The sequence below is a fragment of the Marmota marmota genome, unplaced genomic scaffold (genome assembly GCF_001458135.2).
Source record: "Marmota marmota marmota unplaced genomic scaffold, marMar, whole genome shotgun sequence".
Lineage (NCBI taxonomy): Eukaryota > Metazoa > Chordata > Mammalia > Rodentia > Sciuridae > Marmota > Marmota marmota.
Window position 1 is genome coordinate 10,324,784 of NW_025999941.1, and position 25,726 is coordinate 10,350,509.

Here is a 25,726-nt window from a genome sequence, read left to right on the forward strand (position 1 = left end):
CCCCCCCCCCAAAAAAAATAAAGGCTCTGGTCAGCTGGAAAGTGAGGAAAGGCAGAGAAGGGCACACTTATCACAGGGAGCTTTAAGATGGGGGAGTATGGCCATAGAAGTGCTTCTTGTCTTTTAAAGACTTGGGGGCTAAAGGAAGACTGGTAAATGGTGGTCTCTGCCCTCAGGAATGAAAGCATAGGAGCCCTAACCTGCTAAACTACTTGCCATGTGTCCTTTTATAGGAACAGCCTTGGTGTGGCCAGGTTGATTGCAGAGCCTGGAGGTCCCAGCCCTTGAGCACTGCCATTCTCAGGAGGGAAAGAGAATAGAAAGGAGCTTGTGAAAAGGGGCCCTTTTGGATACTCCTTTTCAACCTTCACACCAAAGCCTGGCTTCTGCTCCTGGCTAGAAGCCATTCTTTTGTCCTACATAGGTGGAGGGAGAGGTGGGTCTCTTATTGTCTCACCCTTTTCTCCCACAGCTCTTGCCCTACCCATGCATTGGGTGTAGAGGAGAGCGAGCCAAAAGCTCAATTCTGCTTTGTAATCATAAATGTCACGGATTTCCAGGTTTTATGGAAAATCCACAGTCCTAGAGGAAGGCAAGTTCCTGGCTGTCAGCACATTTTGGCACCTGGATCTTCCAAATACAGACCTTGTGAGAACTTACTTATCTGACATTATGGCATTTGAGCTAGTGTCTGCCTGTCTTAGAAATTTTGTTCTCCTGGTTAAGTGAAGTGTTTGGAACATTGGAGATGCTGCAGTGCAGCTGGACCTGAATGAGTGGTATTGTCTTCCAGAGGATGAGGCCTGCTCACTAGAAAGTGCAGTTAATTAAGACAGTTCTATTTTTTGATTGACCTTTGGGGCCAAAATTATAGTCATATCAGTTATGCCTATGTTAAAGCAGTTTAATTTCAACCCATTGTTTTCTTTTTTCAGCTTTTCTATACTTCCGTTCTGGTGCTCTGCTATGTTATTTATTTCACAAAGTTACTGAGTTCCCCAGAATCAACCAAGCAACACACTCTTCCTGTCTCCAGAATAACAGATCTGTTACCCGATTTTACCAGAAACAGGGTAAGTAATGTATTTTGTCTGATTATTTTAAATCACAGGTGATGGTTATCCTTGAGAGAAAGAAGCTGTAACTAGTTTGTTATAGTTGGAAATATTATTTATTCATTTATTTATTTATTTAGGTTCATACTGGGGCCTTAAGCATGCTAACTAAGTAGAAACTCTACCGCTGAGCTACATCCCCAGTACCCCCCTCCTTTTTGGGGGGAGTGTGGGTTAAACCTGGGGTCTTGAGCATACTAAGCAAGTGCTCTACCATTGAGTCACATCCCCAGCACCCCCAGCCCTCTTTTAAATTTTATTTTGAGGCAGGGTTTTACTAAGTTGCCTAGGCTGGCCTTGAACTTGCAATCCTCCTGCCTCAGTCTCCCAAGTAACTAGGATTATAGGCACGGGCCCATTAGAAAGATAATTTTTTTTAATTTCATATTTTCTCTTTGTTATTAATAAAGTATCTTTTATTTTTTTAAAGAGAGAGAGAGAATTTTTTAATATTTATTTTTTAGTTTTTGGCGGACACAACATCTTTGTTTGTATGTGGTGCTAAGGATAGAACCCGAGCCGCACGCATGCCAGGCGAGCGCGCTACCGCTTGAGCCACATCCCCAGTCCAGAAAGATAATTTTATAGCTCATAATTATAGAGTACTTGCTATGTGCTAGGCCAGTGTTTCCAGATCTTACTACTAGTGGCATTTTGGTCTGAACTTGTTGTAGGAACTGCTGTGTGCACTGTAGAATATATAACAGGATCACTTTATTTGCCTGGAGCTTCTGCCACTTCCTACTAGGTGCTTGTAGCAATAGCCTCCAGTGTAACACCCAGAAACTGCTCTGTCTTTTGGTTTTTCCTTGAATTGAAATGTCATACAAGTTCTAAGAAAGCTAGGTGATACCAATAGTTTCTTTATCTAGGGGTGAGCCCAGTCTTTCACATGATCAACCTTCCCATCTAGACCACTGAGGTCTGATACTTATCTGTGGAAGTGAAACATGATCTTTTTCTGCTCAACTCCTCTCTTGGTCCATTTGCCTTGTTTTCTGGCTGTGGTGGGGGCAGTGCTACTGTTCATTGCTCAGAGTTGCACATGAAATGGTCCACTGCACTGCCTCTGCTCAAGTGCTCTATAAACTGCTCTGTGCTGGGCATGTTTCCTTTTCCCCATACTTGTTTGCTTACTGGACGTAGTGTACTTTGTTGTGGTAAGTCACCCACTGGACTTTTTAGTCTTCTTTTGTGATTACTTGAAAAGTAGCCAAATATGTGGGACTTAAGTTTCAGAATTTATGGAATCCTGTTATACAACTTTTCAGGGAAAACTAGATATTAAGTGTCAAAGTGACATATGTTTTTAGTTATTAGGAAAGCTTTCCATTCTGATTACTGATCTTAAGTCAACATGACAATTTTGGATACCACTGTGCCTCATCTGCAGGCTTAGATGGTTAGGACTCTGGATCATTTTTCTTGCATGGAGCGTCTGCCCCTGGCCCATAGAGCAGGTCTGAGCACAGAAGAGTTTCTTCTCTGAGTTCTCCCAGTGCCCAGCTTTACCAAGTCTGGCCAGCTTTTTATACTGGGCCAGCCCCTGTGTCTCAGCATTATTTAGTAAAGGAGCATGTGAAACTGTTAATATAAACAAAAAGAGAAGGTAATAAAACAAGTCCGTGAAGTGTTTATTAACTATCATGGTCTTAGAACGCTGAACCTCAGTTTCTTTATCTGTCAAGTAGGGATAATAATAATCCTTCCCATCTAACATTATTTTGAGAGCCTGATGAAATGGGGGCATTTCAAAAGTGCTCAAGGCTGTGTCCTGGCATGAGTGGGTGACACTAAACGATAGTTTTGTCACTACCATTACACTACTGCTTTGAGAGCAGAGTTGGCTTTGACAGAGGACCCTAGCAAGCAAACACTGATGCCAGTGTTGGGATAAAAAGTCCCACCTCATGGAGCCTGATGTAGGGATCAAATGAAAGAAAACGAGACACTAAAAGCTTCCACCAGAAGCAATTAGATCAAGGCACTATTCAAAAACCTTTCATTAGGCTCTAATTCTCCTGAATTAAGCCCAAACTCGACAGCCCAAATCTGTTACATTCCTGCATCATTCTGTTGGAATTGAGAATTCAAAGATGACTGGTGTACTTAGGTGGCTGGACAGGGAGAAGAGAGAGAAAGAAAAGGTGAACAGAGATTATGAAGGGAGGTAAACCTGGCCTGCTGAGCTGGGTCAGGTAGTAGTGACCTCAGTGCTGTGATTTTCAGATGAGAGAATCAGGGCTTAGTAAAGTTAGTTATCTTCCCTGGCCTTTGGACTGTGTCAAGAACAGAAGCTTGAGCCCCATTCTCCAAGCTTGAGCCTGAAGTGTGAACCTACTATGAGAAGAGTGGGCTAGAGAAAAAGACGTGAAAAAGTTCAGTAGGAGCCTCCGTAATTGGCCAGGTGAGACACAATGAGAGCAGGGGGAGGGTGGTTGGAAATGGGAATGGACAGGCTGGGGCAGAGTCAACAGCTCTGGGATGACCTGGGCAAGTGGAGCAAGGGGTAAAGGAAACAATGCTGTGTGGGGCTGTAGTGGTGATGGAGGGCAAGGGCAGGAGTGTGGCCTCAGGCTCTCTGGTGACTCTTGTCAGTGCGAGAAGGATGTGGCTAATTGGATCATCCTAAGTCAGAGGAGTTTGGGAAGTGGAAGAGTGACTCAAGCTAAAGCTAGATGAGGTTCTTTTATTTTTAAAAAATATTTTTAGTTGTAGATGGACACAGTACCTTTAATTTATTTATTTATGTGGTGTTGAGGATTGAACCCAATGCCTCACGTGTCCAAGGCAAACGCTGTACCATTGAGCTACAACCCTAGCCCTTTGGTGTTACTGCCCATCACCTTTCACTTTTCAAGACTCATTTTCCCCATCAATCAGGGAAGCTGTGGAATGGCTTAGATTTTAGAGAAATTCACTTCTATTTAGACCACATCAGCAGAACCAACTCAGCTTTGTGGAATAGGTCTTTTTTACCATCCCAAGTGAGAAATTCATTCTGAATAGAATGGTAGAAGTCCACAGAATTTCTCCCACTTAGTAGACACCCCCAAGTTGAACCCCCATCTCAGATTGGACTTAACTGCCAATGTATCCTTAATGAGCACTTTGTGGAAGCGGCAGTAAGCAGTGTGACTGTTCCTTCTGAACCACAGCCCATTTAAATTGAAGGCATTAGGAGAAAGGAATCAATGAGCATAAACTTTTCAGATTGGATTCCCTGTCATGATTTTACACTCCTAATGAACTTTTTCTTTGAAGAACTCATATTCCCAAAGCCATTCACAACCAACTGGCAAGAGGAGTTCACCAATGCCTCATGCATAAGCTGCAACTTTTTGTTTCTTTTGAAAAGAGCACAGGTACTGCTGTACAGACCCCTCAGAGGGCCATCCACCATTGCTTAGGCCAGGAAGTACTGTGAGGGAAATGGCGGTGCCAAGCCTCCCCCAGAGCTGGACAGAAACAGCATTTGTAGATGAGTGGTCCATAGCACCCCCTAGTGGTGGTAACTTGTCAGGTGCCCTTTGTTCTTGGGGGAGGAGATGATGGCCTGTTTTAAACATCTTGTGGCCCATTTTCCTTCTCACCAGGGAATATTTACTCTGGGGCTTGAGCTTCCTGGCATCTGCTGTAGGTTTGGTGATGCCCTGAAGGCAGCACAATTCCAGAGGATTCAGACCTGTTTTCCCACTGTTTAGAAGGGAAGTTCAGGTGAGGAGAATGGGGGCTGAAACCACTTGCTTAAGAGATGCTGTAGATTTGCCCTGTCCTAAATGGTAGCCACCAGCCACATGTGGCTATACAGCATTTTGGATCATGGCTGGTCTGAATTGGGATGAACTGTAAATGCAAGAAATATACTGGATTTTGAAGACTCAGTTTGAAAAAAATAATGTGAAATGACACACACATATAAATATATACATATATATTTATTTGATATTTAACATTGATTACATGTTGAAAGAATGATATTTTGGGTTAAATAAAATATGTTAAAATTAATTTCACCTGTTTCTTGTTCACATTCACTGAGACTGCTAGAAAATTGAACATTACATTTCAGCTGGATAGCATTGCTATACACAGATAAGCTTTGGGTCAAGAATAGGGGCCCATGTGACTGGGCAGGTTCCAGGAATGCTCTTGCATCCACTTCCACAGCTGAGGCTGACCTCTTGGAGAGATGACATGGGCTTGGCCTTTGTGATTCACCCCTTACCAAAGAGCCCTTTGAAATCCCACCATTTAAAAGTCATCACTTCAGATAATCAAAAATGTTCAAAATGCAGATATCCTAGGATTAAGAACCTACAATCTTGGGCTGGGGATGTGGTTCAAGCGGTAATATGCTCGCCTGGCATGCGCAGGGTGCTGGGTTCAATCCTCAGCACCACATAAAAATAATAAAGATGTTGTGTCTTCTGAAATCTGAAAAATAAATTAAAAAAAAAAAAAGAACCTACCATCTAGATTGAATTTCTGGGATTCCAAGATGCTTGTGTGATAGAGGAGGGGCCCCAGGGGAACTAGGGGAGATTAACTAGCCATCCCTCTATTCCATTTTATGGTTAACTCTCTGGCTTTAAAGCCACGTGTCTCATACATTGACCTTTACTTTGAGTATTTGCTTCCTTCTTACCCTCTTTGTCCTTAGAAGATAGAGAGTTTGGTGCCTCCAGGAACTTCAAAAGAATAATATCAGAACTTTTGTTTTTTCCTTTCCTCTGTTATACTAATTTCAAGTGGTTTACTTGACCTTAGAAGGCTGAATTTCTTTTGAAATTACAAGCATATCTCATATGCTTGTGTAAAAGGACCCTAGGTGGCCTATTAGGATGTGGAGCAGAATTTATACTGTTGACTGGTGTACTTCAGATGTGTATATGCATGCGTGTGTTACTTGAACCCAGGGGTACTCTACCACTGAACTATATCCTCAGTTCTTTTTATCTTTTAGTACAGGGTTTCACTAAGGTGCCCAGGCTGGCCTTGAATTTGTGATCACTTTACCTCAGCCTACCAAGTCATTGAGGTTTCAGGCATGTCACCTAGACAGACTATTTTAAAGAAAGGAACTCACTCTAAGCTGTATGTGTTAGACGTGGTCAGTGTCCTGTCTGAGTTTCCAAGGGGATCATAGTGGTTCTTTAGAGGTCTTTGTGTATAAATGTTGGGTATGCTCTTTATAGACTTTCTCTTTGTATTTGATAATTGGGTTAGTCAGCTTTCTGTTTCAATAACAAATACCGGAGATAAGCAACTTATCAAGAGATAAGGTTTATTTTGGCTTATAGTTTTAGAAGTTTCAGGTCCATGATGTATTGGCCCAGTTGCTTTGGGCTTATGTCAAGGTAGAAGTGTGTGGCAGAATAAAACAGCTTACCTCATGGCCCGGAAGCTAGAGAAAGAGGAAGAGTCTAGAACCCCACAATTCCATTCATAAGTACACTGTCAATGACTTACTATGCTTCATCTCTGAGAGGTTCTACCACCACCCAAGAGTGCCATGCGGGGGTCCAAGCCTTTAACACATGGCCTTTGGGGTACATTCAAGATCCAAACTATAGCAGTAACATAAAGTCTTTTCTAGTATTTGTGGATGCCTTCTGTATGCTTAATGTTAAATAAGAATTCAGTGGGAACTATTCCAAGTTGGAGTTTAGGGACCAGATTGAGTTTGCCTCTCATGTAGCATTATATTCTAAGCCTTGAAATACCCAGGATTTTAACATTGTTTTGTTTTTGTTTTCTAGGATTTTGTAAATTGGAAAGAGGCTAAATTAACCTGGAGTTTTTTCAAACAGTCTTTCTTGAAACAGATTTTGACAGAAGGTAAGTACAAGGTTACTCTGAGCAGTCAGGAGATCATGGTAGAAATAGAGGGATTTCACAGAACTGTTGATCAAAACTACCTGTCTGGAGCCCCCTTGGCAGAGGACCCTCAGAATTTTTTTAAATTTTTTTAATGAGAGGGAAAACAACATTTATTTAGTTTTATGCTTTACTTAAGTTGCCTAATTTAAATCTCTCTACAGCCTCATTAAAGACATTTCCCCCTTTATTATGGATAAGGAAACTGAGTGTCAGTGAGGTTGTAGAATTTTTTTCAGGGTCCTACAGTAATGAGGAACAGTTTAATTGGAATCCAAGTCTGAGTTAGCTTTCCATTACTATGAAAAAATACCTAAGCTAATCAACTTAAAAGGAGAAAGGGTTTATTTTGGTTCACAGTTTAAGAGGTTTCATTCCATGGCCACTTGTCCCTGGTGCTTTGGGCCTGTGGTAACACAGTACATCATGGCAGGAGCCTGTGGCAGAGGAGGCTTGTTCATCTCATCACAGCAGGGAAGCAAAGAGAGAGACAATAGTGGTCTAAGGTTCCAGTATCTTCTTCAACAGTGTGCCATCACAACCTGACTTCTTCCCACTAAGCCCCACTCCCTAAAGGTCCCACTACCTCTCAGTCATGGGCTGAAGACCAAGCAGAGCCAAACTATCAAAGTCTAACTATAAAACCAGGTGGTATATCATTTTAATAGAGTTGTTATAAAAGTGTTATCAATTACAGAAAACTTTGGAGATAGGGGAAACTACCCATGAATTCATAATTCCAATTTTTTAATATATTTTTTCTTTCTTTTTTTTTCAATATTTTTAAGAACCAGGTTTTCATCGTTTTATTTTCTTACTCAAGATTGACCCATGTGATAGTTTGGTCAGATATCTGACTTCTGACAGAACTCCTAATGCAGAGGCCCTGACAATGAGCTGAAAGCATAATATATGTGTTGATTTTTACTCAGCTTAAATTCAGAGAATGAAATTTGAGGTAGCTATAAGGAGCTGGAAAGTGGAGGGTTTTTTCCTACATACAGATTTGATGTCAATAGATCTGCATATCTGTTACTGAACATATTTTTTTATCTTTTCAAAATTATCCTTTTTTTTTTGGTACCAGGGATTGAACCCAGGAGCACTTAATCATTGAGCCACATCCCCAGCCTGTTCTTTTTATTATTATTATTATTTTTTTTAAAAATATTTATTTATTTTTTAGTTTTCGGTGGACACAACATCTTTGTTTGTATGTGGTGCTGAGGATCGAACCCGGGCCACACGCATGCCAGGCGAGCGCGCTACCGCTTGAGCCACATCCCCGGCCCATATTATTATTATTTGAAGACAAGGTCTTGTGCTAAGTTGCTGAGGGTCTTGCTGAGTTACTGAGGCTGGCTTTGAACTTGTGATCCTTCTGCCTCAGCCTCCCTAACCACTGGGATTACAGACATGCACCACCATACTCAGCTCAAAATGATCTTTTAGTTATAAAAGTAATATAATCCTATTACAAAAATGCTAAAAACCAGAAAATATAATCCTAGTATTCTAAAACAACTACTCTCACTATTATCTTGTTATTTTCTTCTCCCCATATTTGTGTTTTGTTAATTATGACTCCAAAGGGAAGTAATTTACTTCCCCCCAGGTCTCTTTTCCTATCTATGAGCTGAGAGAGGACCAAGAGGGGCCTAAGGGCCCTCTGAGCCTTGAGAGTGCATGCTTCCAGTCTGAGCTTATGACTGCTGGTACAAAAGTTAAACTATTCGGGGGATTTCTGGGTCAGAAACCTTGAGAGAGCTGGCTCCTAGAAAGCAGGGATTCTCCCTGCTGGGCCTGGCACACCACAGATGTTCAGCAAGTATTTGTTGATAGAGTAAGAAGAGTGGCAACAGAAGAGAACTGTAGCAAAATTGTGTGTTGTGGTAGTTCACATTGTGATTAGAACAGAAAAATCAATGGAGAAAGTTTTGGTAAGGATGTTGTTTGTGCTTTTTTCTTCCCAAAGTTTTAAGAGCAGTTTTAATGAGTTTGAGGGAGTTGGATCCAGTCTACATGATGTTCTTCAATTCATTGTACAGATTGCAGTTGCTAGACATGTGTTTTGCAACATTTAATTAAGCCATTCACTAAAGCCTCCTGAGCTTGTCCTGAGCAAATCCAGGTACTTGCCCCACAGTTGGGCCATACTAATATGACTTCCTTTCTTGCAGAAGGCCATTAGGAACTTCTCAGGGCCTCCATCTCTATGGCTAGAAAATAAGGAAGTAGGCTGAATGACAACTTAGGTTTCTTTTATCTTTAAAAACTACAGCTCTGAGTCATGTTCAGTGGTGCACACCTGTATCCCAACAACTCTGGAGGCTGAGATAGGAAGATCATAAGTTTGAGACCAGCCTCAGTAACTTAGGGAAACCCTGTCTCAAATAGAAAATAAAAAGCATTGGGAATATAGGTGGTAAAGCTCCCCTGGGTTCAATCTCCAATATAAAAATAATAATAACAATAATAATAATAATTATGGCTCTAAAAAAAGTTAAAATAACTGTGTAGTAGCAAAAACGTATGTGCTCCTCCCTTCTGCCCCCACATTTCCTGCAGCACTGTATGCAAGGTGCTGAGACTAGAGATGAAGAGTAACAAACAGACCGTGACCTCAAGGAACTCATTCTCTCACCAGTTGCACACATCATGTGGTTAACCATTTCAAGACTGTGGGACTGTACTTGGAAATGTTAACTCAATCATTAGAAGTCTCTGGAGTGCCTCTCATTTCCTGGATCTCTGCTAGGAACTCAGAGACAGAGATAACTGAGAGGAGTCTTCTGCCCTCAGGAAGCTGGTAGAATATGAGGAGAGGCCTATGCTGCCAGAAGGTAGGGAAAAAGCCAGTCTGGGTTGTAAAAATGCCCTAGGTAGGCCCAGCCTGACTCTAAGCAGCAACTGGAGGCTAACCCCAGATAGGTAGGTGACAACAGAGGATGACAGTGTGATAGGGATGAGACTGGTGAAGAGAGGCCACAAAGATAGTGTGTAAAAGCCCTCATACACAGAATGAAGAAGTCCAGACTTTTTGCAAACACTAATGAGGCATTTGAAGCCATGTGAAAGCAGGGTACAGTTGTTCCTTGGTATCCTGAGAGATCGGTTCCAAGGTCTCTCCCTGCCAACAATGGATAAATCTAAAATCTGAGGATGTTCAAGTCTCTTATGTAAAATGGTGTAGTATTTGCATATAATCTAGATATATCCTTCGTCTACTTTAAATAATCTCTAGAATACTAATAATACCTAATGTAATATAAATGCTATGTAAATCATTGTTAAACTGTATTGTTTAGGGATTGATGATAAGAAAAGAAGATTTGTACATGTTCAGATGCAGTTTTTTTTTTTCCCCCTGAAATGTTAACAGGGTAGATCAGAGATACAGACCTGGGAGGACCTTCAGAGGTCTTTGCTACATATACTTGTAAGGAGACAAGATCAGAGAGAGGAGAGTCTTGATAGAAGATGGAAATTTAACCTCTTAATTAATGCTTTCTTCTATGAGCATTTTCTAGGAGGTGAGAACTTGCCCTTTTAGGCTCTGGGCACTGTTTAGTGCTGTCTTTTTAAGAGTTAGTGCTTTTCACTTATGGATAAGAAAATTCATAGAATGGGACAGAGTTGCTCCAGGGTGGTGTCTTCATCTTGAAGGCATTGGGCTGCCTTAGATTTGAGGATGAACTGAGCTTCCAGAACCTCCAGGCCCTGGGGAGTGGGGGCGGGTCTCTCCACCTGAGAGGAAGTGGAATGAGCATGTGCCACTGTCATGGACATTTCCCTTCACAGGTAATTTACACTGTGGTTATTTCACCCGCTTAAGACTTGGGACATACTGGGAATGTAGCTTAGTGGTAGAGTGCTTGCCTAGCTTGTATAATGCCTAGGGTTCTATTCTCAGCACTGCAAAAAACAAATAAACTTGTGACAGTTGTTTAGTAATTTCTCCATATTTTATTTTTAATTTATTAGATTGGTTTTATTGGTTGGTTTTTAATTTAGCTGGCTTGGAGATTTGCTGTTAATAAAGCCCTCAGCATTGTCCAAATTATGAGATTACTTGAAATCAGCATTAGGACAAGGAACATGTCTGTAACCGATTATCTGATTTTTCTTCTTTGAGGGTATTCATCCACCTGAAAAGTTGATAAATGATAAGAGTAAAGGAAATTAATTTATGCATTGAAAATGCTAATTATTTTGTTTTTCCATTTATAGGCGAGAGATATGTGATGACATTTTTGAATGTTTTAAATTTTGGTGATCAAGGTAAGATGAAATTCTATAGTGTTTTAATTAAAGGTGAATACTATTAATAGATACTTCTTAATATCTTTCTTTGTGGTTTGACATATTTAGTGAAAAATGAATCTGAACACTATTATAAATGAATAAATGAATTTTTTAAAAAAATATTTATTTTTTAGTTGTAGTTGGACACAATACCTTTATTTTATTTACATATTTTTATGTGGTGCTGAGGATTGAACCCAGGACCTCACACGTACTAGGCAAGCACTCTACCACTGAGCCACAACCCCAGCCCCTAGAAATGAATTCTTAAGATTATAAATTGTACATCTTTGTATAAACATATACAGTGTACTGACTATGCCCTCTTGTGTAACTTGAGTGGCAAGTTATTGTTGGGACCCTTTTGCCTTCTGCTTCCCCCTGAGCTCTGGTGCTTATTTTGGGGGTTGGAAGTGTGCTAGGAGAGAAGAAAAAGGGAATTCACTATCACAGTAATAAAGATCTGTCCTGGGTTTAAGTGGCTAAATAAGTCTTTCTCCGTTTTTTTTTTTTCTTTTCCATATTTATTTATACCAAAGAAATGAAAAAACAGTTTAAAAAGCAACTTTACTTTTATTAAAAAGTGCTAGATAGAAGATCTTGTCGATTGTGTGAATGTCAGCATCTTGATTGATATTGTATTATAGTTTTGCAAGATGTTACCATTTTGGGAAACTGGGTAATGGGTACATGGGCTCTCTGGATTATTTCTTTAACTACATGCAAAGCTAAAATTATCTCAAGATTTTTAAAAAGTTTAATTAAACATATTTACCGTTTTAATAATGTTGTGAAAGTTAAAATAGAAAAACAAATATGATTGTCATTTCTTTCTTTTTGTTTTATAGGTGTATATGATATAGTGAATAATCTTGGGTCCCTTGTGGCCAGGTTAATTTTTCAGCCAATAGAGGAGAGTTTTTATATATTCTTTGCTAAGGTGCTGGAGAGGGAAAAGGATGCCACACTTCAGCGGCAGGTAATCTTGGTTCTCATGCCTATCATCTCTCAAATGAACTTCTATCTAATTGCTAGACAAACAGAAATGTGGAATGGTCTATTTCCCTTTTGTTTGATATGAAATGTTCTTCTAGTTTTCATTTTTCTATCACATTCTGGCAGATGGCAGCACCCAAGCTCATTTCTGTTTCCTGACCTTTACCCTCTCCTCCTGGCTGTCCCCTTTTGTCTTACCCCTTTGTCCCTTTGTATGACCTTACTTTTGACCCAGCCCTCCCAGCTTTTTTTTTTTTTTTTTTTTTTTGGCTACTGGGGACTTAACCCAGGGGCACTTAATCACTGAGCCACATCTCCACCCCTTTTTATTTTTTTATTTTGAAACAAGGTCTCTCTAAGTTGCTGATGCTGGTTCAAACTTGCAGTCCTCCTGTCTCACAGGCGTACACTACCATTCCTGGCTTCAGAGTTCTTTATAGTTGTCCCCAGTGCAGCACAGAACACCCACCCATGGCTTAGTTTTAGGTATAAGAATAAGATAGTCTCTCCTATTCTCAGATTCTCAAGAACCAGAGGGCCAGGTGCAGTGGCACACACCTGTAATTCCAGCAACTTTGGAGGCTGAGGCAGGAGGATCACAAGCAACTTGAGGCCCTAAGCAACTTGGCAAGATCCTTCCTCAAAATAAAAAAAAAATAAATAAATAAAAAGGGCTGGGGGTGTGGTTCCATGGTTAAGCACACCTGAGTTCAATCCTTAGTACCAAAAAAAAACCCCAAAAAAACAGAGGATGCCAAGGTTGGAGCTGGGCTAACCTACAGCATAGGGAAGAAAATATGTGGTCACAGGGCTTCTCTCACCACACCAATTATATAAGTTTTTTAAAGACTGTGTCTGACCAGGGCTACATTCTGACCCTAAAAATCTATGTACTCTGGTTGGTCAATACGAAGAGATTTTAATCCAGGAGCATTTGGTTATAGAAACTACTTTTTCTAAAATCATTGAAAAAGTCTGACGTATCTTAGAATTCAAAGAAAATAAAATCCATCTCTTACATATGTAAGAAGTCATTTTACAAAGTATAGTTTATACACACAGTATCTCAAGATGAGCTACTTTAGTTCTCAGTCTGGTTTAAGAATATGAACCCAAGTGTACATTGATAATAAATCAATATCTTGAGATATTTGTCAGGAGAAACATGAGCCGGCTGGCATAAATGAAAACTTACTCCATTTTAGAATAAAATATCAGGGCTGGGACTGTAGCTCAGTGGCAGAGTGTTTGCCTAGCACGTGTGAGGCCATTTTACATAAGGGACTTGAGCATCCTCAGACTTTAGATTTATCCATTGTTGGCAGGGAGAGACCTTGGAATCGGTCCCTCAGGACACCAAGTGACCTTAGCACCACATAAAAATAAATAAAGACATTCTGTCCATCTACAACTACAAAAAAAAAAAAAATCTTTTTAATCAGGGTAGAGTGAGTGGTTCATAGTAATATTTAAAATGATTCATTCTAAATGAGTTATCCTTTAGGTACACACTATCCCCACTTTTTTTTTTTTTTCCTGATTGAAAAGAAATGTGCTACAGAAAAGCAGTGAGGTCTTATCTTAATTCATTTGGAAAAATGATCTGTAAAACAGTACAGGGGGAAGGTGAGATGTGAGGGTGTTCTTCAGTTCATGATTTATCCAGCTTTCTTCCCTTTCCCCCAACCCAGGAGGACTTTGCTGTGGCTGCTATGGTTTTGGAGTCCTTGCTCAAGCTGGCCCTGCTGGCTGGCCTGACCATCACTGTTTTTGGCTTTGCCTATTCTCAACTGGCTCTGGATATCTATGGAGGGGCCATGCTTAGCTCAGGATCAGGTATGTGCTAGAGTTTTGTCTAGTTTGTTTTAATTTCCAAACAGAAATAGAAGAGTCTCCTGAAGTTCAAAAATTTGCGCACACTCAGTCAACATCTGTGTTCCTGGAGAGTTGTGGGAAAGCTGGGCTTGTGGGACTGTTCTCTCACTGGAGTTGAGATGTGCATGCTCAGGGTGATCAGTTCCCCAGCCTCACCTGGAGAAGTTATGAATCTTCCTTACAGTTGGCTTTTCCTCACAGGCCTAAAATGTGTTTTGCCAAGCACTTGCCTGTGCTCCCTTTGGGGCAAGGGAGGAGGGCAGAGAGCAGGCTTTAATGAATCTCCACTTGGTATTAAACACATCTGAAGATAGTAAATGCCACATAAATCCCAGGCCTGATGCATAAAAGCCTCGGAAGGACAACCCAGAGCAATTTGCAGAGAATAAAATTGATCTCAGCAAATAAAATGGTATATTTAATCCACTGACTCTTGGTGTTTGAAGGAGAAAACTATTGAATATGTCTGATGAAATACCTGGTGCCCAGGCTGCTGAGACTCTTATAGCACTTTCTGGTCCTTGGAAACTTCACCAGTTTCAAAATGTGCTGGGCTATAGGCTAGCAATAGTCCATTTGTAGAATTTCATTTTGGATTTAGCAAAGATGTTTTTAATTACTCAGGTCACTAGACAAGAACTTAGAAGATTTTTTTTCTGTTGCCCCATCTCAGTATAATTAAGGGCTTTGTCCAATGCCTTTTTACAAGTTCTTTCACTATTGTAGTTGCCACTATACTGGCGCTTAAACTTTTGGTATTGGGAAAAAATGGCCAAGTTTCTACACTAGAGCAAAGGTCATGAAGTTTGTAGGAACACCTGCTATGAAGCCAATGAAGTGGTTTGCAGCTCCCTGGGGCTTGTGTTGTGAGAAGTACATTTCCATCAGGCAACTGCAGGGAGGCCTCATTAGGAAGCCATTAGTAAGTTTATGTGCAGAGATTGGGGATCAACTGTTTCACAGCAGCTCTGCCCCTTTAGAAAGCAATCACTAAGGGAGAGCCTTTTCTGTAACAGTCACAGGATGTTGCCAAGAAAGGCTGTCCCATCATTGTAATGTTCATCTGGTAGAGTAATTAATCACAGAAGAGATACACACAAACTACTATCATTGTGTTGTCCTTTTATTTAAGTGAGGTGCAGGTATGGTTTTGAGCGTCAATAATAGAGTTAGCAATTAAAAGGATCAGAGTTCTGAATCATTAATAATTTTAGACTCAAAAAGGTGTTCTCCAGTCTCATCTTCAGAGAGAGCAGTCCTGAGAACAGTTCTTGTTTCTCAGTGTCTTAAAAGCATTGTGGTTTGGTGTGTCACTGCAGGGTATTCAGGACCACTGGCCTCTCTTGCCTAGGCCAGGGTCCCAGCATAACTGCCCCAGCACAGTCTTTTAGCATTTATCTCTGAGTCTTTGGTGCCTCACACTTTTTTTGGGGGGAGGGCGGGTACCAGGGATTGAACTTGGACACTTGACCACTGAGCCACATCCCAAGCCCTATTTTATATTTTATTTAGAGACAGGGTCTCATTGAGTTGCTTAGTGCCTTGCTTTTGCTGAGGTTGGCTTTGAACTCGTGATCCTTTTGCCTCAGCCCCCAGAGCTGCTGGGATTGCAGGTGTGTGCCACCGTGCCTGGTAGTGCCTCACACTTTGATCAAACTTCCACTCTCTGTAAAGCCCATGTGGCTTCTAGGTAGGGCAGTACTTTTCACAATGTGCCTGCTGACTGTCCCTATCTGTGCTGCCCCTCTTCTCCCTACCTGCTCCTGTCTCATCAGACTGTATCTCCTTAGGCCTTTACTGTACCAGAAAATATAACACTTTTGCTCTCTCCATTCTACCTCATATTCCCCACAACCCCACTTTTTTGTTTTTCAATACTAGGGATTGAACCCAGGTGCATTCTACCACTGAACTACATCCCCAGCCTTTTTTATTTCTTATTTTGAATCAGTGTCTCTCTAAATTGCCCAGGCTGGCCTTAAATTTGCAATTCTCCTGCCTTAACCTTCCAAGTAGCTGGGATTACAGGCATGTACCACCATGCCCAGCTTCTTGATTTTTTAATTTTTTTTTCTTTGTGGCCTTATATTACTTTCCTGGGGCTTCATGACAAAGTACTACAGACTGAGTGGCTTTATTTAATTATTTTGCTGTGCTAGGGTTTGAATTTGTGTATGTTAGGCACGTGTTCTACCACTGAGCTACACTCTTAGTCCCTCTAGTGACTTTATTTTGTTTGTTTGTTTGGTACTAGGGATTGAACCACTGAGCCACATCTACAGCCCTTTTTAATATTTTCTTTTGATAAAGGGTCTTGCTGAGTTGTTCAGGGCATCACTAAGTTGCTGAGGCTGGCTTTGAACTTGCCATCCTCCTGCCTCAGTCTCTTAGGCCACTGGGATTACAGGCATGTGCCACCACACCTGGCCCTTTAGTGACTTTAAATCGCAGAAATTACTGTATCATGCTCCTTTCTGAAGGCTAGAAGTCCAAAATCAAGGTGCCAGCAGGGTTTTGCTCTCTGATAGCACTAGGGGAAGGTCTTTTCTTGCCTCTTCTAGTTTCTGGTGTTTGTCCACAGTCCTGGGTATTCCTTGGCTTGTCCTTGTATCACTTAAGTCATGTGGCCATGTTCTCCCTATTTGTCTTCACATTTTCTTCCCTTTGTGTATATCTGTCTTTTGTCCACATTTCCCCTTTTTGTAAGGATACCAGTCATTGGGTTAGATCTCTTTTTAACTATATTAGCTCTATAAAGACCTGTTTCTAAATAAGATCATATTCTGAGGTGCTAGGAGTTAGAACTTCAGTGTGTCTTATTGGGCGTACGTAGTTCAACCCATAAGATCTCATTTAATTCACAGTTTAAGATTCCATCTTTGAAGTCCCCAAATTGTCTCAAAGCTTTCTCTCTTTAGTCACTGCTTCATGCCAGAGTTTGTATTCCTCATGCTTGTAGGCAGCTCACTGTCTATCCTCAGATGGGCTGATGTAAGCTGTTAGCATTCAGTTACCTGGTGAGAGTGACCCTGTTTCTTTCTGCTTTGGCCAGAGAGAGGAGGAGGGGAGAAGCTTATTAGTGATAGAATTGCATTACTTTGTTTGAGAAGGAAATATCATTATTGGCTCTGGTTCTCACTGTGGATTGTGAATGTTCTATCTCAGTAGATCTTTTTCTAGGACCTGCCCAACTGAGATTCCCTTAATATTCAGGGCCACTTGTGTCTTGAGCATTCAAACTAGCAGGCCTCCTTGTGCTGATTTTAAAATGAGCAGATTAGCTTGCTTTTAGTTGTTAGATCTATATATGTATTCAGATCTGTATATTTATTCATAACTACTCTTTTGTTTTTAACTGATTATTTTAGTAGTACCATGGAATGCTGGGAGTCCTCCAATATGTATGCATTCTGTCCACTGTTACCAGTAGGTCCCATGGCCCAGTTCTGGTGTTTTCTTAGCATTCAACCAAACTGTGGTAGTATGTAGTCCTATTTGGATCTAGAATCTTGGTGGGTTGTTTCCTTGTAGGTCCTGTTTTGCTGCGTACCTATTGTCTCTACGTCCTCCTGCTTGCCATCAATGGAGTAACTGAGTGTTTCACGTTTGCTGCCATGAGTAAAGAGGAAGTTGACAGGTGGGTAACCTAGAAGGTACACCCTTAATCATGACCTTTGGCCAAAATGAACTAACTTGCTAATCTTTTTTCATTCTGAACATGTGTTCACTGATGGCTTTCTCAGAGACAATACTAGACCACAAATATGCTGCATCCCCAGGATCTCTACAGCCTGGCATGATTTAGCTAGTACTCCCTATAGTAGGGTCAGGGGACAGCATATTCTGTGTGCTTCCCTTTGTGGATGGAGAAATGTCATCCCTAAAGTGTCATGATTGTCTAGGTGTACAGAGTCAGGCATACAATAAGGTAGACTTCCATCTCTCCATCCTATTACCCAGCCCCCATTTAGTGGTCCTCAACTCTTGTCATCTATTGACTCTAGATCAGCAACCCTGTTCTGGAACTTCAGTCAGTGGGTCTCAACATTGGTTGTGTGTCAAAATCCTCTGTGGAACTTATTAGAAATGCATATTTCTATCTGCTATATTTGCACTACTCTTTTTCCCATCTTACCTGTAGGAACAGCAGGCCCTTGAGTGTGTGTGTGCATGTGTGCATGTATGTATATGTCAATTATTCTGAGATGAACTCCTGGTTAAGTGCCTTTGGCCCACACCCAGAATCATTCACCTCTTCTGTCCTAAATACCAAAACCTAGCAAGGCAGTATCTTAATGCACCACTATAGGACAAGGTTAAGGAACAGCATAAAAGACAAGAGAGGAAAATAGAGAAGAGAATAGAAAAGGTTGGTGTAGATGGCGGGGTGAGTGGCTCTTGTTATTCAATCACCCCTTGAGGCTTGGATCTCTTGTGTGTTTTCATGCTGCCTCTGTAACCTTGAGTGCTATTGAGAACTCTTTGAGGCCAGGTCATAGAGGCAGGATGGGGAAGGGAGCTCAGAATCAGGAAACTTTTTCTTCTATTAGACTGGCTTCTGTCTGTTCTCATGTTGGGCTGCTTCAAATAGAAGCTATGGTGACTTTGTTTGCCACTAGTGGTCGAGAACTTGTCTAGACCAATGTCCCAACCTAGACCAATGAGATTCTCCTAGGAAATTCTGCTACCTCCCAGACCAGTTGAGTTAGAATTTGGGGAGGCTTGAACCAGGGAATCAATTCATTACACAGTTCCAGGTGATTCTGATTCTAAGTGTGTGATAACTACCGGCCCAGGCCAGCTTTCACAGTAAACATACATTGAGCTCTGTGACCCAGTAGATACATCGGTACTGAAGCCAGAATCCACAAAGCAGGAAGTATTCCAGTTATGCACAAGATACAGTGATGCTTTTTATTTCTTCTACTTCATTTTTCAAAATTATCATCTTATAACCTACTGAATTGATTTCTCAGCCTATTAATAGGTCACAACCCATAGTTTTATTTATTTATTTATTCATTTTGTAGTACTGGGAATTGAACCCAGGCTCTTGTGCATGCTAGGCAAGCACTCTGCTACTAAGCTACATCCCAAGACCTACCATAGTTTTAAAATAGTGGTCTAGACATGGTTTTCACCTCAAATAATTAGGTTTGTAGCTATAGAATTGCTTTGAGTCCACTCTTCCCCCACCCCATGGATGAAAAAGTCTAAGTTTACCTTGAAAGTACCATTTTTTTTTATTTGAAATGCTTCTCACAATTGAATCATTTAAAAATATAATTTGACACAGTAAGTATGGCTTTGTGACATCATAGAAAGAGCTTGGACTAGCAGTCTAGTACTTGAAGGGAATTTTATTGTAATAACTTTAGCATTAGTGTGTGTGGGGGTCAACACTGAATCCATTTAAAATGTAAAAAAGAAAAAAAAAATTGCTGCTCAGCACAGTGGCTCTCACCTGTAATCCAAGTGACTCAGGAGGCTGAGGCAGGAGGATCATAATTTCCAGGTCAGCGTTGGCAACCAAGTAAAACCCTTTCTCATAACAAAAAAATAAAGGTCTAGAATTGTAGCCCAATGGAGAGTGCCCCTGGGTTCAATTTTAATACCACAAATAAATAAAAAACCTTGCAACAAAACCAAGAGGAAATACAGTGGATGGTTGCTTTCTTTTCTTTTATGTTGCACTGAACCAAAGGAAACAACTCTTTAAGTTAGCTATAATGGAATGTTGACAATATTTCAACATCTGGAAAATTGTTTTCATGGTATTAGGAAGCAGAAAAATCAGAGGCCAGAGCACCTTCTAATGCAGTTCTTATCTGATATAACTTTGTTCCCCTTGGAGTAAAATATGACTTTAAGCATGGTCTTCAGACAGCACTCTCAGTTCTGTCTGGGTCCCTGTCCCCAGCCCTCTGCCCTTGACTGAGCATATGGAGCACCCAAGTTCATCATAGACCCTGTTTTTTTTTTTTTTCATCCTTGTGAATTTTTTTTTTTTTAATATTTTAATATTTATTTTCTCAGTTTTCGGCGGACACAACATCTTTGTTGGTATGTGGTGCTGAGGATCGACCCCGGGCCGCACGCATGCCAGGCGAGCGCGCTACCGCTTGAGCCACATCCCCAGCCCCATCCTTGTGAATTTAACCAAATAAAACTGTAGCTTGGATTTTTATAGTAGATTAATAGCTTAAATTAAATGTTACAATCGATTATAATGATTTTACATTGAACAATTTAGATTCAGAATTGAAAAAGGGCATTGATGCAGACGTGGATTTTTATCTAGTCAACTTCAGGTTAACCAGTGTTTTTCTAAATAAAAATAGAGTGGTTAGTTCTGAAATGTTAAGGCTTCCTTTGAATTGCAAGTTGCTCTTTATTTAATAGCCTAATATATAGGATCTGATTGATGGATTTTTCATTATACTGTACTGAAGAGTTTTTGTTCTCTTTTGTGTAAGATGTCTCATTTTCTTTCTTGCATTCAACAAAAACTTTTGCGCATTTACTCTCTAACAAGCATTTTTTTAAGTTTTGGGAATACAGCATTGAAAAAAACAGCTAAGATCCCTGCTCTCCAGAGCTAATGAGAGGGAAACTAGTTAAGAAAGTAGAAAATGTACTGTTTTAAAAAGTAAAATAGGATTATGTAGTGAGTGGTGGGAGGCCATTAGATTGGCTAAGTTGAGGTCTGAATGACCAAACGATGGTCAGAGACTGGACAATGCTTTCTAGGCAGAGGAAGGCCCAAGATTGACAGCTCCTTTGCCTGATTTATTGATCTTAGAGTGCCCTTATATATAAACCACATAACTGTTGAATGAAAAATGACTGTGATCTTCTTGTGCTGATACATAAGAGGTCAGTGCTATCCTTTTTGTATCTGCAGAGGCTCCATTTTACACATTTGTAATCCCAGCAACTAAGGAGGCTGAGGCAGGAGAATCACAAGTTCAAGGCCAGCCTCAACAAGTTAGCAAGACTCTGTCTCAAGATAAAAAATAAAAAGGACTGGGGATGAAGCTCCATGGTAGAGCATCTATGGATTAAATGCTGCCAAAAACAAACAAAATAAAATTCGTGTGGCTGTGATTTAATGTGTTCAGTTAGCAGCTACTAAGGGGTGCTTTGGTCAATACTACAGTCAATACCCTTGACCATCCATTTTCTGGTAAACCTGATTTTAAGTCCAGTATCTTCTCAGATCATGGAGAAATAAACATTCATAAATAAATTGCTATTTATGTTAACCAACCCTTATAAAATAGTCAATGTCAATGATGAATAATTTTGCTTTGATTTTAATAGTGCTGTTTTAATTGCATCTTTAAAGCTCTTTATTTTTTTTTATGAAGTGGATTATGTCTTTAAGGCTACAGATTTGTGACTTCTGAAAAGTTTAGCAGCTACAGAGCCTCTTGTAGTGGAAGACAGTGTGCCTTATCATTCTCAACTCCTCCCAGATGGTCATACCAAAGAGGCTACATAGTTGAATGCTTCTCAGCTTGAATTACTATGAATTAGCTATTGGTTTCATTTATTACTGCCATTTTACTTGGAGTTGTGTGAGGATGACTTTGAAAGTTTTTGAATCTATAGCTCAAACACCAAGGATTGGTGTAGAATACCCTTCTGAAATAGTTCTTGAAAAAAATAACAGATTATATGTCTGCTTCTTTTGGAAAAGAGGTCAAACTCCTGGTCTGTGATGGGTCCCACCTTCAGTGGCTTGTTATGAAATGACTATTCTGATTATTTATTAGTAGTAAAAAAAAAAAAGCTTCCCTAGTGGAAGATGAGCACAATGGTACATACCTGTGATCCCAGCAACTCGGAGGCTGAGGCAGGAGGATCACAAGTTCAAGGCTAGCCTCAGCAATTTAGTAAGGCCCTGAGCAACTTAGTAAGACCCTATCTCAAAATTTAAAAAAATTGGAAGGCTGGATATGTAGCTTAGTGGTAAAGTACCTCTGGATTCCATCCCCAGTACCACCAGAAAATAAATAAAACCTTCCCCAGTGGAGGTGCAGGCTCTTGCACTTCTATTGCTCATTAAGAGATTTTCTCCTAAGCAGCAAATTTTGTTGCTGGAATTCTAGATGAAATCACCTTTCTAGTTAGAGTATAGTATATTGTGTGTGTGTGTGTGTGTGTGTGTGTGTGAGAGAGAGAGAGAGAGAGAGAGAGAGAGAGAGAGAGAGAGTGTGCATGTGTGAGCACACACGCATTTACCATGTGTTTTCATAAAGTATATTTCCATAGCACCTTGTATTTGGTTGGCCCAAGGACTTAAGTGGGCATTCAGGGAGCACAGTGGCTTTCTTACAATGCTTCATGTGCAGAACCTGGATGGTCTCTTCAGAGTCCATCCAGTGGACACAGCTTGGGGACCTAAGGGTTTGGTTCCCTCAACAGTTGTGTATTTATGGAGTGTCTTCTCTGAGCTAGATGGAAACCAGATTCTGGGAAATTTGGTTCATGGCTATACCACAGTCTTTTGGAGGACTACAGCAGTTATTTTATGTTTGCTGAGACTTAGTTCCTTCCTTTGCAGAGAAGTGAGGATGACTAAGTGATGTGCTTCTTTGAAATCAGAAGTGATAGGAATAGCATACCTATTTAGCTCCAGAATCCAGAGAGCCTTAGAAATAGAGTGGAAAAGAGTATGTAAGAGTCTGCAAATACCAGAGGGGATCCAGGCTTCGCTTCCTGCTCATATTTCATTCTGGAGGCTGGTCACTTGTTTTGAGTGCGGTCCACTACCCAAGTTTATGGGGTATTACATTTCCCCAAGGGAGGCAGTGTGAAGCACTGAAGGTTGGGGGCTGGGAGTCAGACTGGCATATTGGCTTACTCCTTAGGCAAGTTCTTCGGTCTCTGTGCTTCTTATTTGTCTGTGAAACAAATCCAGGTTCCAAAGGACAAGGGCAGGCTATTTGCGTTCATTTATCAATGTGTCCTCACATTCCTCACAGGCTTGTCATAGCATCTAATATATAACTATTATCCAGGTCACATTCTTACACCTTGTGATGGGGGCTTGCGCTGAACAGGATTTTTATGCATTTTGATAACTAAGTTGCTTCATTAATCAACTATTATCCTTAAAACACATAAATATCTTGAATTATTCATTTTGTACTCTTCAGTTCAAGGGTGAATGGGACATTGACATTTCTATGTTATGTGTGTAGCATTCAATGTTATAGAAAACTGTATTATGGGAACTTAGCTGGACTTATGGGAAAGCAGAGGTTCTTTCTGTGAATTGTTGTTCATGGCCACTTTTTTATACAAATCTTATCTTGGGTCAAGGTACCCACTGCCCTGTTTTGCTTGTCTCCTTCTCCTCAGGTACAATTTCACAATGCTGGCACTGTCATCCTCATTCCTGGTGCTGTCCTATCTCCTGACCCGTTGGTGTGGCAGCGTGGGCTTCATCCTGGCCAACTGCTTTAACATGGGTATTCGGATCACACAGAGCCTTTGCTTCATCTATCGCTACTACCAAGAGAGCCCACACAGGCCCCTGGCTGGCCTGCACCTGTCGCCAGTCCTTCTTGGGGTATTTGCCCTCAGTGGTGGTATTACTGGTGTTTCAGAGGTGAGATCCCGCAGCCTCCACACCACATGCTTCTGTAGCTCTCCACTGGCCCCCCCTTAGGTTTCCCCTTCCCCCTGCTTGAACTGACTGGACAATTATTTACCTCCTCTTATCCTTTCCCTAGGCGTCTAGAGCATCACCTTTTGCTAGACATGACAAAAAAATTACAGTGGGAAGAGAGTAGACCCACAGCCCAGTTGACATACCTTTTATCTGATTTGGAAGCCAGAATAATAGCCACCTTTAGTCCACGGCCAACCAGGCCAGCACAGATGGTGTGAACGGTTTGAGCAGGAAAATCCTCAGGGAGTTTAATTTAAAGACACAGACACCATTTTATCTTTAAACCAGCTCCGAGACAGCTCCTCGAACCCTCAACCTCAGGCTCCCCAGGGAGGCAGTGAAGTTTTACTGAAGAGGCTAGCAAGAGAGAGAGAGAGAGGAGAGAGAGAGAGAGAGAGAGAGAGAGAGAGAGAGAGAACGCTAGGGAGAGGGCTTTTGTTGGGGAACAAAGAATTCTGGGGAAATTCCCATCCAATAAAGGTCAGGGGGGCAATGTTGCAAGGTCAGGTGCAATGATTGGATCTTTGGGGCAGTGGTGAGACCGACCTCTACACAGTCAAGCTCTTGAACCTAAGAAGGGTGGGGAAAGCTCTGCCACATTAAAAGTGACTGAGCGCCTCACACCCAGCCGGGGAGGAAACTCATTCATGTGCAAGGATGGTCTCCCACAGCCACTTTCCCTGGCTTGTCCCAGAGGAAGGGGGTACAGACCCAGGAACCAGGCAGTGACAGTGCTTTCCTTTCCCAGGTGTTCCTGTGCTGTGATCAGGGCTGGCCCGCCAGGCTGGCACACATCACTGTGGGGGCCATTTGCTTAGGACTGACTCTTGGGACAGCATTCCTCACAGAAGCTAAGCTGATCCACTTTCTCAGGACTCAGTTTGGAGTATCCAAAGTTGCTGACAAAATGACTTGACTTCAAGAGCATCTTGGTACCTGTGGCACCTGGATCCACTTGGGACAGTTTTGGGGTGCAATGTTACCATGCAAAAGCCCTGCCAAGGGGTCTGCAGTGTAGTGAGAACCACCCAGGAGGTGAGACCATGGATGAAACACTCGTCCACTTGAAGTCTTAAATGCAAAGGAGGAATTTTCATTTTTAAGTGGAAACCAAACAGCCCTTTTAAAATAGATGTACTTTTTTCATTATTTTGTTCTAATCAGTACTTTTATTTTTATGAATATATTTATTCCTATTGAGTGTGATTGACCTTTGTAGCTACATGCTCCAGCAAACTTTATCTTAGATGTTAGTAGTGAATAATGATCTGGCCAAGAAAAAGAGAGGTAGCTGTTTATCCCTCACAGGAATATTTAGATTCTTCTGTAAAATAAGGAAAAAACCAGATGCTGTGCACCAAACAAGAACAGAGTGTGGCCTGGGAGTTGTGGCTTTCCACATGTCAATGCTGTGGTTGGAGTTTTTAGAGAAGGAAAAATGTTACTAAACAAAAAACCTCAAATGCAAATGTGAAGCTTTTTTTTTTTTTTAATGGTTATCTGTTTCTTTTTTTTTTTTTAATTTTTTATTGTTGACTGTTCAAAACATTACATAGTTCTTGATATATCATATTTCACACTTTGATTCAAGTGGGTTATGAGCTCCCATTTTTACCCCATATACAGATTGCAGAATTACATCAGTTACACATCCATTGATTTACATATTGCCATACTAGTGAAATGTGAAGCTTTTGGGATCACATTTCCCTGTGTGCGTGAAGAAGAATCTTGCCTATCATGCTTTTATTCCCCAGGCTAGCTTGTGCCTTTCCCAGTGTGGGCCCTCAGGAATTGTTGAATGGAGGGAGGGTAGAAGTTAGTTGAAGACTTCAGGTCTGACCACCTGAAAGAGGGGGGCTTTGAAGGTTTG

General features: G+C 41.0%; 1 protein-coding gene across 6 annotated transcripts in view; it reads left to right on the top strand.

Annotated features, from left to right (window-relative positions):
• Positions 1-25,726, top strand: part of Rft1 (RFT1 homolog) — a 46,310-nt gene that overhangs the window by 15,226 nt on the left and 5,358 nt on the right. For 2 of the 6 annotated variants that reach the window (XR_007346875.1, XR_007346876.1), the window contains exons 6-13: positions 936-1,073; positions 6,878-6,956; positions 11,226-11,276; positions 12,149-12,279; positions 13,988-14,132; positions 17,703-17,808; positions 23,541-23,790; positions 24,602-24,888. Coding sequence is in view for 4 of the 6 variants with exons in the window: in XM_015494433.2 (XP_015349919.1) it covers positions 936-1,073; positions 6,878-6,956; positions 11,226-11,276; positions 12,149-12,279; positions 13,988-14,132; positions 17,703-17,808; positions 23,541-23,790; positions 24,602-24,769 (1,068 nt within the window). In the remaining 2 variants the exon portion in view is untranslated. The other 4 variants (XM_015494433.2, XM_015494432.2, XM_048801143.1 and 1 more) reach the window with 4 other exon arrangements.